Below are 13,134 nucleotides of genomic sequence, written 5' to 3' on the forward strand. Positions count from 1 at the left end.
AAACTATCACTTTTTGTCTAATTGGGTGGCGGATTACTTGCTAAAAAGCCTCGCACAAAAAAAAAATTGTCTCGAACCGGACGCTCTGTTTAATGAATTGTTTATTTTGTAAGTGTTCCAGAATAAAAATGAGAATATAAATGGTTTATTTATTCAACAATAACATTTACATATTACAGATATTTGCCATTTGTGGAGAAATGGGGGTTTAAGGAATGGATGTTGGTGGATGTTATGGGGTTTGAGGAATAGATATGGTTGTATAGGTAGGTATATGGATGTGATAGACAAAGGATTTTATGTCTACCTTATTAAAACAAACCACGACTTCTTCTAGCTAATGAAAATCAATTTCCCCCTTCCCCCAATCTCCTCCTCGCTGGTTTCCCAATCGCGAAGGCATGTTTATTATTTGTTCAACGTAAAAATTCCCCGTATTACTATTTTTTTTTCATTCTAAACATATAAACGGTTAACTTTATAGACGCAAATAGCAATTAAACAAAATACTGGATGTAACTTATGTAGCACAACACTAGCGATTCAACACCAAGGAACTTTTCTGTTCTTTTTCAACATATGAACGGTTAACTGCATAGACACAAATAACCATTAAAACTGGATGTAACTTTTGAGCACAACACCAGCAGTCCGGCACCAAGGAACAGCAACAGCATAACTCGATGCAAAAAATCTTTCACCAGTATAGGCTGCAACAACATGCCATATTGGACAGCAACATCACTGCTACGTAAACATAAACCTATGACCAAAATGAAATTAATGTTTGATCAATGGAAATTTTGTATAAAATACAAAAAAAAAAATCACTTCAAATGGAGTTCACCCAAATATTCTATGGCAACACTATCTGATAACTATAGTATAAAAAAAAATTTACATGAAACTAGATTATTCATTTAATCCATTTGACATTTGTAGTGCTCTGCAGCGAAACAAAAACATTCTTCTACAGTATCTGCCTATCTTGTTAATCAATTCCCCTTAAACAATCCATAACTCAATTTACATATGATTGAAGGAAAGAGTTGTTGTCATGATGAAATCATCCCCAAATGTTAAAATTAAACAATGTAAGCAATTATAGTAGTCCAAGCCTTATACTTCCCAAGTTAGAACCTATAATTTTTATCAAATTACCATTTCAAGGTGTCTTCTTGCAGTTCTACTGTATGTCCAACATTTTGGCAATCACAATGCAGCATGATCTAGCGTCAACTCAGATATGGCTGATCCCAGAAGACTTTGAAGCATGGAACTCTCCCACACTCCAAGGACAACATCAGCACCAAAGACTGCATGCAACAGCTCAATTTAATCACACCTTTCACTGGATGACAGCAACCAATCCATGTGCACATTAGACTGCAACAAAGAAGCGCAGACTTAACCTGGCTCTTATTCCTACTTATTAAAAAAAAAAAAAAAAACTGATCATGATCATATCAAAGTTTCACGTTTTCGTAAAGTGTCTCGAAAACCAATGGCGGATTTCATTTCAGACGAAGACACGCGCGCCATCTACTGGCCATAATTTTAACCACCTAGTGAAAGCCAACACACTTAATAAATCTTCCACAACTTCCTTTATTATGTTCACTTAATCTAGCTTGAAAGATTTAAAAAAAGAATGGAATAACTGAATAAGACTCACTTGAAAGTTGTATGACAATTTCCCAGAAGTATAGTAGGCGCGAGTAGGCGAGGGCTCTTCAAGTCTTCAACTGCATAAAGTTCACATCAAATGGTACTAATTATTAGTGATCCTCATGAAATTTACAGCAGACTTAATGTGTATCAAACGAAATCTAAAATGCGATCATATCGAAAATTTCTGAACGGTTAGGTTAGATCCAGGGAACAAGAAGAATGAAACGAAGCTTAGTTGACACCCTTCAGTTGCATCTAGTGTCGAAAGTAAAGAAGATAAAAGCGGTACGTGAGCAAAGAAAAAATAATGGATTATAGTGTACAGTGACTTGTTACAAACATTAGACCTCATAGTAATTATGACATTCCTAATTTCAGATTCGAATACGAGACGGCGTAGCAGACACGGCCTTTACCACTAAGCTACTCTACATGAAATTACGAAATCAAAACATTCCTAACCATTTTCAGCCAAGTACCCTTTAACGGATGTAATCGACATCCGGAAATAGTCAATAACGGATTGGCGACCAGAGTGTAATGGTTTATGGCATCTAGTGTTGTATCAAAAGGCCCCGGATTCGATTCCTACTCCCTCCACACTGTGTCCTATTGTTTCCCATGTCTGTCTGTATAACCTAACCCTACATGTACAAATTTAACACACAACTACTAACTAAATATAATTCTTACTCACACATTTACTAACACTAATGCACTGCGGCATTTAAAAGAAACAAACCTTGAGATAAACAATTCAGAGATCGATTGCCATCGTAATTTGTGCGACAATCTTGTACGCCGCTGTACTCGAACATTGATTACTGCTGTAATAGGCTGGCATGAGATGGCAAACCTGAATGCAAACCTTTTTGTTTCTCTTTCAAAAAGGAATGTTAAAATAATTCCGAAAAAAAATGTGACAAATGGGGGAGGGGATAAATCACATAAATAATGACGAGATGCAATTACCGCAAAAAATAACCATAAAAGTATACATGGTACTCTTACCATAAAAAAAAGACAATTCCAAAATTACCCCTAGGTATGAGAGAAGATTCGCAAGGGCCCAGCTCTTAATACATCCGCGTTGACTAACACCATAACGTCGCAGACCATTAACGCGTGAAGATGGAATTTTTCACTGATGTGTTTCCTGTTGAAAATAACAAGGATAAGTAACTAGGTAATCAAAATCAAAATGTTTTCTATTACTTAGCCGTATTTGATGATCTTTGCAAGCTGCGGAGTTGGTGCAAGACTTGACATCCGGCCAGTTCTTCACTTGAAACTATGGATTCTCTTTCGGATCGTTTAAAACTTGTCGAATAAAGCAAAATTTGATTTTCAAAAAAAATTGTGAATATCCAGGAGTTAACCACGGTGTCGTTTGATATGTTTTAAAAGATGTGGGTGGCCAACAGCATGAATTTAATAACCAAATCTGTCACGGGAGCTGCACTTTCCTAGAGCAATGAAAGGATGGACATGACCTGAGTGAGGATTGAATGAACGATGTAGATATCGTTAAAGCCACGGCAGCGAAGTAGGAGTCTCCACTTTGAGGTCACACCTTTCTGTTTTCTCCTGCTCACGCAGGAGGTGGTTATTGTTGCTTCTTGGCTGATCGTCACCAGCCAGCATCCGCTCCAGCTAGTTGATTGAAGAATAAGCGAACCACCTAAAAGATTCTGCACCAGCAAGATGACCGTGACGACGGAATTCTTCATTCATGGGTTCAAGAATAAAATGTTCATTCGTTAGGGAATCAAAAATAAATCAAAATGTTATTCTAATACTTTCTGTTTGATGCCTTTGGTGCAATGCACAGTATGTAGTTGATACACCTTCTAATTCTTAATTCTTCTTCCCTTTCTTGTTCACCATTTTCGCCTCACATCCAAGTGTAAAACAAGGGGGCAGATGCAAGCAACCATGATTGAGATGGTCAGGTTGGTATAGTCGCTTTCACTGACGGCTTGACGATCGTCCAATAATCTTGGTCCAATTAAGATCCATGAAAATGGCAGGCAACGGAGAGTAGAACTAACGGTCTGCAGCATGGTGGTGTGGTTGCCAAATGTACTGCACGATCATTTAAACTCGCCAGACAACCAATAATGGAGAACTTGCGCGACATTTATAATTTGCGGTGGCTCTCCTAACGATCGAGTCTTGTTGAGAAAAGACATATTACTACTAACTTGCTAGTCTGCTGGTTTAAATATGCCTGGCTCTTGCACTGGCCATTCATGACCAACTTGAAAATGTTGTCAGCTGTTATTGGGAATTTTGAATTTGGAGAGGGATGCCAACTGCCAAGTCTGCTTTCTTCCTTGACAGTGACTCCTACAGAAACATAAGTGGACACCACCATAATATGCCAGTCTCAGGGAGTGTAGATTAAATATTGTTGGCTGTTCCTCAGGCTCTACTTTGGGTTCAGATTCCTCTGTCGGAAATAATTTGTTGTTGCCTAATATAAAATGAACTATTAGCTTTATGAAAAAATTGGTGGTTTATTTCATATACTTCTATGTTCTTTTGTCCAAAGGCTATGGGAGCCAACCGACTCTGGCTATTGACAAAGGACCTTTTCACATTTCATCTTGCACCCAACTGCAAGCAACTGCTGTTCAAATTGATAATGTGGCTGCTGATCTTGATATAGACTTGAGATTGAAATTCTTGTTATTACAGACTAAATAGTTTCTGGCAGATCAAATAGGTAGGGAAGGCTGACACTGACCTTTTGAGTTTACTTCATTAGGTACTTGTCCTGATAACGACAAATAGTTCAAAATTGTCTTGTATCACTCACTCTTTTTCTGCATGGCGAGATTGCACATCCAATGCAGGTGATAAAACCATTGTCGCACTTCTGGGTCTCAACCACGTGTATGGGGAATGGACACCATTGGAATAACACAAACTGATAAAAGAAAATTTTTTTAGGCGACAAGGACTTGATTTTTGTAGTCCTTAATAGAATTATCTAACACAAGGGCTGAAACATTTTTAACACCATATAATTAACTGCTTAAGCCAATTCTGAGTTGCTGTTGTACTAATTTCGACTTTCGAGTTCCGACTGCACTGATGCAGGAGTGCAGACGAATTTGCCGTCTGCGAGTCCCTCTGGTGGCAAATTCTTAAAGCCTTGATTTTCCCTTCTTGTTTTTTTATTTATTCCTAGATGGCAGCAAATTCTTTCTTCTCTAAATGAAAATGGTGTTGCAATCATTTATTGGCAATGTGGGTCATTCAAACACTGAAATAAAATAAATAAAAAATATTTCGCGCAATTACATAATAAATAAAACACGGCATTTAAGAACATCAGCATTAGATAAATTTTCGTTTTTACAATAAATAGTTGTCACCATTACAAATTTGTCCACAAGGTAAGTAGTAATTAAAGTTTGTGTTTATTCCGGGATATCATTTTTACCAAATTCCTGATTGACTAAAATACTGGGATTCGTGTCCTGTCTGTTATTGTCACTTGGAGTACCAGTATCTTCCTGTGAGGAATTGGCGTCTTCCGTTCCATCTTCATCCACCGGTCCCTCGTCTTCATCTTCTTCCTCTTCATTCTCTTCATCAACGCTGTCGTCGTCCATCACATCAAGTCCCGAGTGTAAGTAAATTGTTTTCTTCTCAAAACCTTGCTTCAGTGCAGCAAGTCCCTTTCTTTGAATGTCTTTACGACATACTAAACTGTTCAGACTGTCTTTTAATAAAGTCAGTCTAGCATTGACTTCACTCAGAGCTCCCAACGTCTCTAAAATTTGACTATCGGATTCTTGTTGAGTTTGTAGGGCCTCGACGTTGGATTGCCTTTCTCTGAATCGATCTTCCCACACTCGAAATATGATTGCCGCGGCGTCGAAAACAACCCACCAGTTGGAAAAAAGGATGTAATAAACATATAAATTATTCCCTCCTGTTGAGTTGAAAAGTGAGGTAAAAGCTGCCATGAATTTGTCAACGGCATCAATATTAGATCTGGAGTTCAAAACATTGGAAACTCCTGTCAGTACATCGGCAAGCTTGTCGATGCCGATGCCGATCACTGATTCAATAAGTCGCAACTCTTTTTCTTTGAATTTGGCGCCTTCAGTTGATTTGCGAACTGACGTTTTATCGACACTTTTGTCTGTGCGCCAGCTATCTTTAATAAGTTCTGAAATAAAAAAAACAAACATCTTAAGTTTATGTGACATCCAATAAAGGGTAATTAAAAGTGAATTTAATTGTGCTGTTGACTGCAGCAAATTAAAGAATTCATTGATATTCATTGAATAACTTTTAAAGAATTTATACCTTTAGGCACAGCGGGTAAGTTCAATTGCTGAGGGCTCCGTAAAGAATTAGGAGCAGCGTGAGTCGGAATGACGATGTGAGAGATCCATGACGTGAGAAGTAGTCCCGTTATAAAATAAATTGGGACAGTCATCGCGTTGAGATTGAAAATCAATAAAAAGAGCACAAAATTATTGGCGAAACCAATAAAAAAATAGCCATAGCAAGAGGCGATTCAATTCTTATATTTCCTCACGTCCGCAGTAGACGTGATAATGTTGTTTCTCGGCACAAATGAACTTTAAGACTGAACATCTCGAAAACCTTTTCTATCGTGCTTATACGATCACTGCATATGTCGTTTTTTTTTACCCTGCAGCTATATAAAAGCCGACTACCTGGTTGGGTTGCTTCAAATATATATTCACAATGTTTTTCTTGAATTACATGCATCAAAGCAACCACAGCAAAGAACTCACCCAACGACTTGTGATGATAAAATCGAGAGCTCTGATTCGTTCATTATTATTGTTTCTAACTAGGCCAGACGAGTCATTAAAATCATCAGTTGTTACACACACAGTATTGCTGTACACGACTAAGGGTAAGAGGGTTTATTACTAAAAACCAAAAGTTTGTTTAATGTACGTATACTGCATATTGTAACCCATACCAGAATTTAATCCGACCTTATAAGGACTGTAAAAACGTCAACATGAACCCTCGCTCTCGTCTCCAGCTACGCTGTCTTGACTAACTTGTTTATATGTAATACGTTCACGTTAGGTCATGCAATGTGTACTTCCTTTTTTTTAATTCTCATTCTTTTATATATACCTGCAATCCTACCTTAAACACTATACGGGCCTGTATATTAGGTGCGCGTATTGCTTATAGCTAACCTGATGTTGACCGCACTATGACATTAGCATTACTATGAACACCATTTTGCTTCCTGTCAAAAGTGTCACGAATGGTTTTCTGTATAATGGTTCACGATTTCTCGGGTTTTCCCCAAATGTGTATGTTCATATTATTGGCTTCAATATATTTTTCACTCAGAAGATAGTGTGACGAGTTGGTTGCGGAGTAGTTTGAAGTGAAGGTTTTCTCCGGCGACTGTTGTGTTTCAAAGACTTCTTCATCTTCTTTTTTTTTTTTTTAATTTTTAACGCCACTTCGATCAAACTCGTCACCGGTTGGCTGTTCTTCAGGCTCTACATTGGGTTCAGATTCCTCCATCTGAAATAATCTTTTGTTGCCTAATACGTACAAAATGAACTTTTAGCTTTTTATGAAAAGATTTGTGGTTTATTTCATATACCTCTATGTTCTTTTGTCCAAAGGCTATGGGAACCAACTACTCCTAACAGATAATGTCTCTTGACAAAGGACCTTTTCACATTTCGTCTTGGTCCCAACTGCAAGCAACTGCTGTTCAAATTGATGTAACTGGTTTCTTGACATAGACCTGAGATTGAAATTCTTGTTATTCCAGGCTAAATAGTTTCTGACAGATCAAATAGGTTGGGAAGGCATACACTGAATGTTTGAGTTTACTTCATTAGGTACTTGGCCCGATAAAGACACATAGTTCAAAATTGTCTTGTAATATCACTCACTCTTTTTCTGCATGGCGAGATTGCATATCAACCAAGGCAGGTGACACAACCATTGCCTCACTTCTGCGCCGATAGTTACAAGTACAAGGGAATCCTAAGCTGTTTATAACATTTCCCTGACTTGTCTGCTTTCTCTCAATCACGTGGATAGGGAACGGATAGGCTGCTAGTGGATAACACAAACTGGAAACAGAAAACTTTTTGCGAACGGATTTGATTTTTTTACTCCTTATGAGAATTATCTAACACAAAGGCAGAAGAATTTCCAACACTGTTCTGCGTAGGCACATAGGAAGTCTTACTGTCGTTGCTTAACTGTTTATTTTTAAGCCCATTCTGCCAACTGCGTGAGTTGCTTGCTGACTTGATGTTTTTCACTTTCGAGTTTCGACTTTCGAGTTCCGTCTGCAAGTCCCTCTGGTGGCAAATTCTTAAAGCCTTGATTTTCCCTTCTTGTTTTTTTATTTATTCCTAGATGGCAGCAAATTCTTTCTTCTCTAAATGAAAATGGTGTTGCAATCATTTATTGGCAATGTGGGTCATTCAAACACTGAAATAAAATAAATAAAAAATATTTCGCGCAATTACATAATAAATAAAACACGGCATTTAAGAACATCAGCATTAGATAAATTTTCGTTTTTACAATAAATAGTTGTCACCATTACAAATTTGTCCACAAGGTAAGTAGTAATTAAAGTTTGTGTTTATTCCGGGATATCATTTTCACCAAATTCCTGATTGACTAAAATACTGGGATTCGTGTCCTGTCTGTTATTGTCACTTGGAGTACCAGTATCTTCCTGTGAGGAATTGGCGTCTTCCGTTCCATCTTCATCCACCGGTCCCTCGTCTTCATCTTCTTCCTCTTCATTCTCTTCATCAACGCTGTCGTCGTCCATCACATCAAGTCCCGAGTGTAAGTAAATTGTTTTCTTCTCAAAACCTTGCTTCAGTGCAGCAAGTCCCTTTCTTTGAATGTCTTTACGACGTACTAAACTGTTCAGACTGTCTTTTAATAAAGTTAGTCTAGCATTGGCTTCACTCAGAGCTTCCAACGTCTCTAAAATTTGACTATCGGATTCTTGTTGAGTTTGTAGAGCCTCGACGTTGGCTTGCCTTTCTTTGAATCGATCTTCCCACACTCGAAATATCATTGCCATGGCGTCGAAAACGACCCAAAAGTTGGAAAAAATGTAGTAATAAACATATAAATTATTCCCTCCTGTTGAGTTGAAAAGTGAGGTAAAAGCTGCCATGAATTTGTCAACGGCTTCAATATTAGATCTGGAGTTTAAAACATTGGAAACTCCTGTCAGTACATCGGCAAGCTTGTCGATGCCAATGCCGATCACCGATTCAATAAGTCGCAACTCTTTTTCTTTGAATTTGGCGCCTTCAGTTGATTTGCGAACGGAAGTTTTCTCGACATTTTTGTCTGTGCTCCAGCTATCTTTAATAAGTTCTGAAATAAAAAATCATCTTAAGTTTATGTGACATATCCAACAAGAAGTAGTTAATTAAACGTGAATTCAATTGTGCTGTGACTGCAGCAAATTAAAGAATTCAATGAATACCAACTTTCAAAGAATTTATACCTTTAGGCACAGCGGGTAAGTTCAATTGCTGAGGGCTCCGTAAAGAATTAGGAGCAGCGTGAGTCGGAATGACGATGTGAGAGATCCATGACGTGAGAAGTAGTCCCGTTATAAAATAAATTGGGACGGTCATCGCTTTGAGATTGAAAATCAACAAAAAGAGCACAAAATTATTGGCGAAACCAATAAAAAAATAAACATAGCCAGAGGCGATTCAATTCCTATATTTCCTTCACGTGCGCAGTAGACGTGATGTTGTTTCTCGGCACAAATGAACTTTAAGACTGAACATCTCGAAAACCTTTTCTATCGCTCTTATACGATCACTGCATATGTCGTTTTTTTTTAACCCTGCAGCTATATAAAAGCCGACTACCTGGTTGGGGAGCTCCATATATATATTCAGAATTTTTTTCCTTGAACCTACATCAAAGCAACCACAGCAAAAAACTCACCCAGCGACTTGTGATGATAAAATCGAGAGCTCTTATGCGTTCATTATTTCTAACTAGGCCAGAAGAGTCATTAAAATCATCAGTTGTTACACACACAGTATTGCTGTACACGACTAAGGGTAAGAGGGTTTATTGCTAAGAACCAAAATTGTGTTTAATGTATACTGCATATTGTAACCCATATCAGAATTTAATCCGACCTTATAAGGTCTGTAAAAAGACCAACACGAAAACAGCCCTCGCTCTCGTCTCCAGCTATACGCTGTGTTGACTAACTTGTTTAGTACGTTCACGTTAGGTCACGCAATGTGTATTTCCTTTATCTTTCTCATTCTTTTATACCTCGAATAATACCCAAAACACAAGGGCCAGTAGGGCCTATATTAGGTGCGCGTATTTCTTATATTAGGTGTTTACCGCACTATGACATATAAGCATTACTATCTATTAACACCATTTTGCTTCCTGTCAAAAGTGTCACGAATAGTTTTTCTGTAATGGTTCACGATTTCTCGGGTTTTCCCCTAAATGGATCTTTATATTATTGGCTTCAATATTGTTCATTCAGAAGATAGACGCCAAAATTGAAGGGTGGTTAAAAATCAGCAATAACGTAACTCATTTCCAAGACGGTAAGTTATTTGTAACAATAACCTTAAACCCAATCGAAGCTACTATTTAAACTTCTGAAGTCATTGACCGTCATTGGCCACGTCGTAGCGAGGCAAGTAGAAAATTACTTGATGGGTCAAGAATGGCGGCAAAATTGAGCAATCGTAGGGCATTATCACATTTTCAAAAATACCTACAGAAATTTAAGAATAATCAGCTATGTCAAAAAAAGAAATTCTGGCTTGCAGACAATGACAGGAAGAGGCGAAAGGTAAACATGAGTACGTATGTTTGAATGGAATCCCGTTAAAATATTTACTTCTCGTACATCGGTCTGACAATAGTCGTGTCAAAGCTTTTAGCCTATGTTTACCACAATGACCGTTTCTAAGTAGGTCCAGTTTGTTGACACTCTTATATCGTACGTGCGATAATAATACACGAGAGCTTACAATATTTACTACCGCTTACTGAAGAGCTTTGTACCATAACATTATACTTAACATCATAGATATACTCGAAAAAAGAAAAGGAGATTCGTCCTCCTTTTTTTAAGACAATAAGTGTTCATATTTTTCTTTAAAAACGTTGCCTGAATGCTATAAGTACTGTCTGTTGCGTAACCTATGGTGATTTTTACGGCGAAATATAATGACATCGCTAACCTACACTGCTGCCAACAGGGAATGATGATGACCGATGATGCCTTTTTTATCTTCATATAATCTTAGACATGTCACGACTTTATATTTATTCCTGGTTTAATAGTGAACGTGAGTGATGAACGATCTGACTTGCAAAAAACTGTAGACCTTTGGCTCAGCATACACATTCCCCTACGTTATTCCGCCCTAAAGGGAAGCAGACTTGTTTGGGGCAAGAGTTCAGATTTGTGTTTTCCGCCGAGAAAATAAAAAGAATTCTAAATTGCGCTCAAGATTTTGTTTTATTCAAGTGACAGAAAAATACGCAATAATATTTACAATAAGTTAAATACATTCAATTTTTTCGCACATAGACTGCGGCCCCGCACATTTAATGCAGCGCTAGTATTACTTTCCCTTATCAAACTCTAGATAATTCAATATCGTTGCTATCATCGCTATGTTCATCAGTAAAATATTTTTTTCTGTTGATCTGAGCGGCAGGTGAGTTGAATTGATTTGTTAAGGAGTTGACAGCATCTTCCTCATCTTCATCTTCATCTTCGTCATCGTCCTCTTCCTCGTCGTCTTCGTCCTCGCTGTCATTCACGACGTCAGCTCTTTTTGATTTGGCAGTTCCTTGAACGATCGCAATACCTTGACGACGGAGTAAGTTGTTCAGGTTATTTTTGAAGTCTTCTAGTTGGGCGTTGGCAGCAGTAAGTGACAACAACGTCTCTTCCACAATTTCGTTGGCTTCTTCCTCATCCGCTGCAGATGCCGATGTCACTCTTCTTACCACAATTCGATTTTCGAGTCCGCGAATGAACTGAGATATAGCGTCGAAATTAACCCAAAAGTTAGCAAATATGTTGTAATAATTATTAACAGCCATCGATCCTGGTGAAGTAAAGAGCATGTTGAAATTTGAAGCGAATTGGTCGATCGGTTCGATATTGGACTTCCCATTCAGGAAATTATTGGTTCCAGTCATTAAAATTGTCATTTTGTCCATTGCAATGTCTAAAACCGATTTGACAGCCCTTGGACTCATGATGTCTCGGAAAATGGACCTAGTACGAACAGAGCTCGGCTTTTCATGCGTAGGCTTAGTGTTGCCGTCTAGTTTGAGTTCGTTATCGTCTTCGGGAGATTTTTCTGCATGCGCAAATAGTTTTTTAAACCCTACAGCAAAGCACACATTTTGTATAACGCCATATAGAAAGTAAGATTTTTAAAAAGGTAGGCATCACAAAATGCACAGAATTTACAATACCTTTCGGAGCGGGGGCGGAAGAAGATTGGATGACACAGGACAATAGAATCAGCCCCGTTATAAAATAAACAGTCGCACGCAATGGCGAAAAGGCGGTCATTCTAGTGATAAGAGAGTGCGACATTTAAGTCAAAATTTTCAATGATGATTCAATGATTTCTGGTTGAATGTTAGTTTATATTACTTAAGTAGGCCTAATCTAATTGACAAGATTGATGACGACCGTGGGACAGTCGATAATAAAGCACTCTTACATGTTCACCTTGATAGTATACGTGGTGTTGTTTCGGCTGCCACGGACGAACTGTAAAACTGAACAACAACCTAACCTTTCCCATCGTTCTTTTTCTACCGCTGCATTAGAATGGCTTTTCGTCGCTTGCAGCTATAGACCAGACAGACTGGGTTGGGCTTTTACAGATTACTTTAGAATTCAAGCAAGCAGCAATGGCCACAGAGTACAACAACAACAAAAAAAAACTCGTCTGACGGGACGGGTATAAGAGAGAATCAGGAAGCGCTCAACAATCAAGTCTGAGCATCAAGGCGTTGATGGTTCGAAACCGGGTCAATTGTCAACCTTCGAACGAAAACAAAAAGCGATATCAGCACAATCAATTTTTATAGGATTCCTTATTTTCTTCTATATAACGAGTTTTCGATCGAAATTGCCATCGGCCATAAATTTACCGCAAGCGAAAGATCCTGGAACTTAACATTTTTCTTTAATTGATAAAAGTCGTCAATCATTGTAATTTCACAAAAGGTTTCTATGAAATTGTAAAAGAACTCTACCTGATGTCTAGCGCTACCTATCATAGAGACTGCTGAGAAGCGCTAGTTTTATGCTAGCTCTGGTTTTCTTGATTCCTTGAAAAGAAAAGGTCGGTAACACGTAACTGATCAATCAACTTCTCCCAGGACACGGCTATTTTATGTAGAGAATCCTGG

General features: G+C 38.1%; 2 protein-coding genes and 2 long non-coding RNA genes across 13 annotated transcripts; 1 reads left to right on the top strand and 3 right to left on the bottom strand.

Moving 5' to 3' along the window:
- Nucleotides 1–707: 707 nt before the first annotated feature.
- LOC124192628 lies at nucleotides 708–4,755 on the bottom strand. Of its 5 annotated transcripts, none has more exons than XR_006873758.1 (10): nucleotides 4,421–4,755; nucleotides 4,204–4,343; nucleotides 3,471–4,147; nucleotides 3,245–3,395; nucleotides 2,887–3,137; nucleotides 2,414–2,827; nucleotides 1,676–1,745; nucleotides 1,453–1,565; nucleotides 1,162–1,386; nucleotides 708–763 (listed from the first exon to the last, which is right to left on the bottom strand). It is a non-coding gene; the product is annotated as an uncharacterized LOC124192628 (long non-coding RNA). The 5 variants fall into 5 exon arrangements; XR_006873757.1 differs by having other exon boundaries at nucleotides 1,479–1,565; nucleotides 2,887–3,164; XR_006873754.1 differs by having other exon boundaries at nucleotides 2,887–3,164.
- Nucleotides 1,551–2,580, top strand: LOC124192629. Its single transcript, XR_006873759.1, has 3 exons — nucleotides 1,551–1,768; nucleotides 1,868–1,956; nucleotides 2,050–2,580. It is a non-coding gene; the product is annotated as an uncharacterized LOC124192629 (long non-coding RNA).
- Nucleotides 4,756–4,900: 145 nt separating the features above from the next.
- On the bottom strand, nucleotides 4,901–9,516 carry LOC124192627. 6 transcript variants are annotated; one of them, XM_046586032.1, is made up of 5 exons: nucleotides 9,197–9,494; nucleotides 7,915–9,063; nucleotides 7,301–7,447; nucleotides 5,998–7,238; nucleotides 5,001–5,857 (listed from the first exon to the last, which is right to left on the bottom strand). In XM_046586032.1, exons 1-2 carry the CDS (start codon nucleotides 9,327–9,329, stop codon nucleotides 8,306–8,308), a joined length of 891 nt encoding a protein of 296 aa, XP_046441988.1. In that variant the 5' UTR covers nucleotides 9,330–9,494; the 3' UTR covers nucleotides 5,001–5,857; nucleotides 5,998–7,238; nucleotides 7,301–7,447; nucleotides 7,915–8,305. The 6 variants fall into 6 exon arrangements, with proteins under 6 accessions (XP_046441990.1, XP_046441988.1, XP_046441989.1 ...); XM_046586033.1 differs by having other exon boundaries at nucleotides 5,998–7,228; nucleotides 7,599–9,063; XM_046586028.1 differs by having other exon boundaries at nucleotides 7,599–9,063.
- A 1,674-nt stretch (nucleotides 9,517–11,190) lies between these two features.
- Nucleotides 11,191–12,547, bottom strand: LOC124192630 (cation channel sperm-associated protein 2-like). Its single transcript, XM_046586035.1, has 3 exons — nucleotides 12,438–12,547; nucleotides 12,184–12,284; nucleotides 11,191–12,065 (listed from the first exon to the last, which is right to left on the bottom strand). Exons 2-3 carry the CDS (start codon nucleotides 12,281–12,283, stop codon nucleotides 11,329–11,331), a joined length of 837 nt encoding a protein of 278 aa, XP_046441991.1. The 5' UTR covers nucleotide 12,284; nucleotides 12,438–12,547; the 3' UTR covers nucleotides 11,191–11,328.
- Between the last annotated feature and the right edge of the window lie 587 nt (nucleotides 12,548–13,134).

This window comes from Daphnia pulex, chromosome 4, assembly GCF_021134715.1.
Source record: "Daphnia pulex isolate KAP4 chromosome 4, ASM2113471v1".
NCBI classification, from domain to species: domain Eukaryota; kingdom Metazoa; phylum Arthropoda; class Branchiopoda; order Diplostraca; family Daphniidae; genus Daphnia; species Daphnia pulex.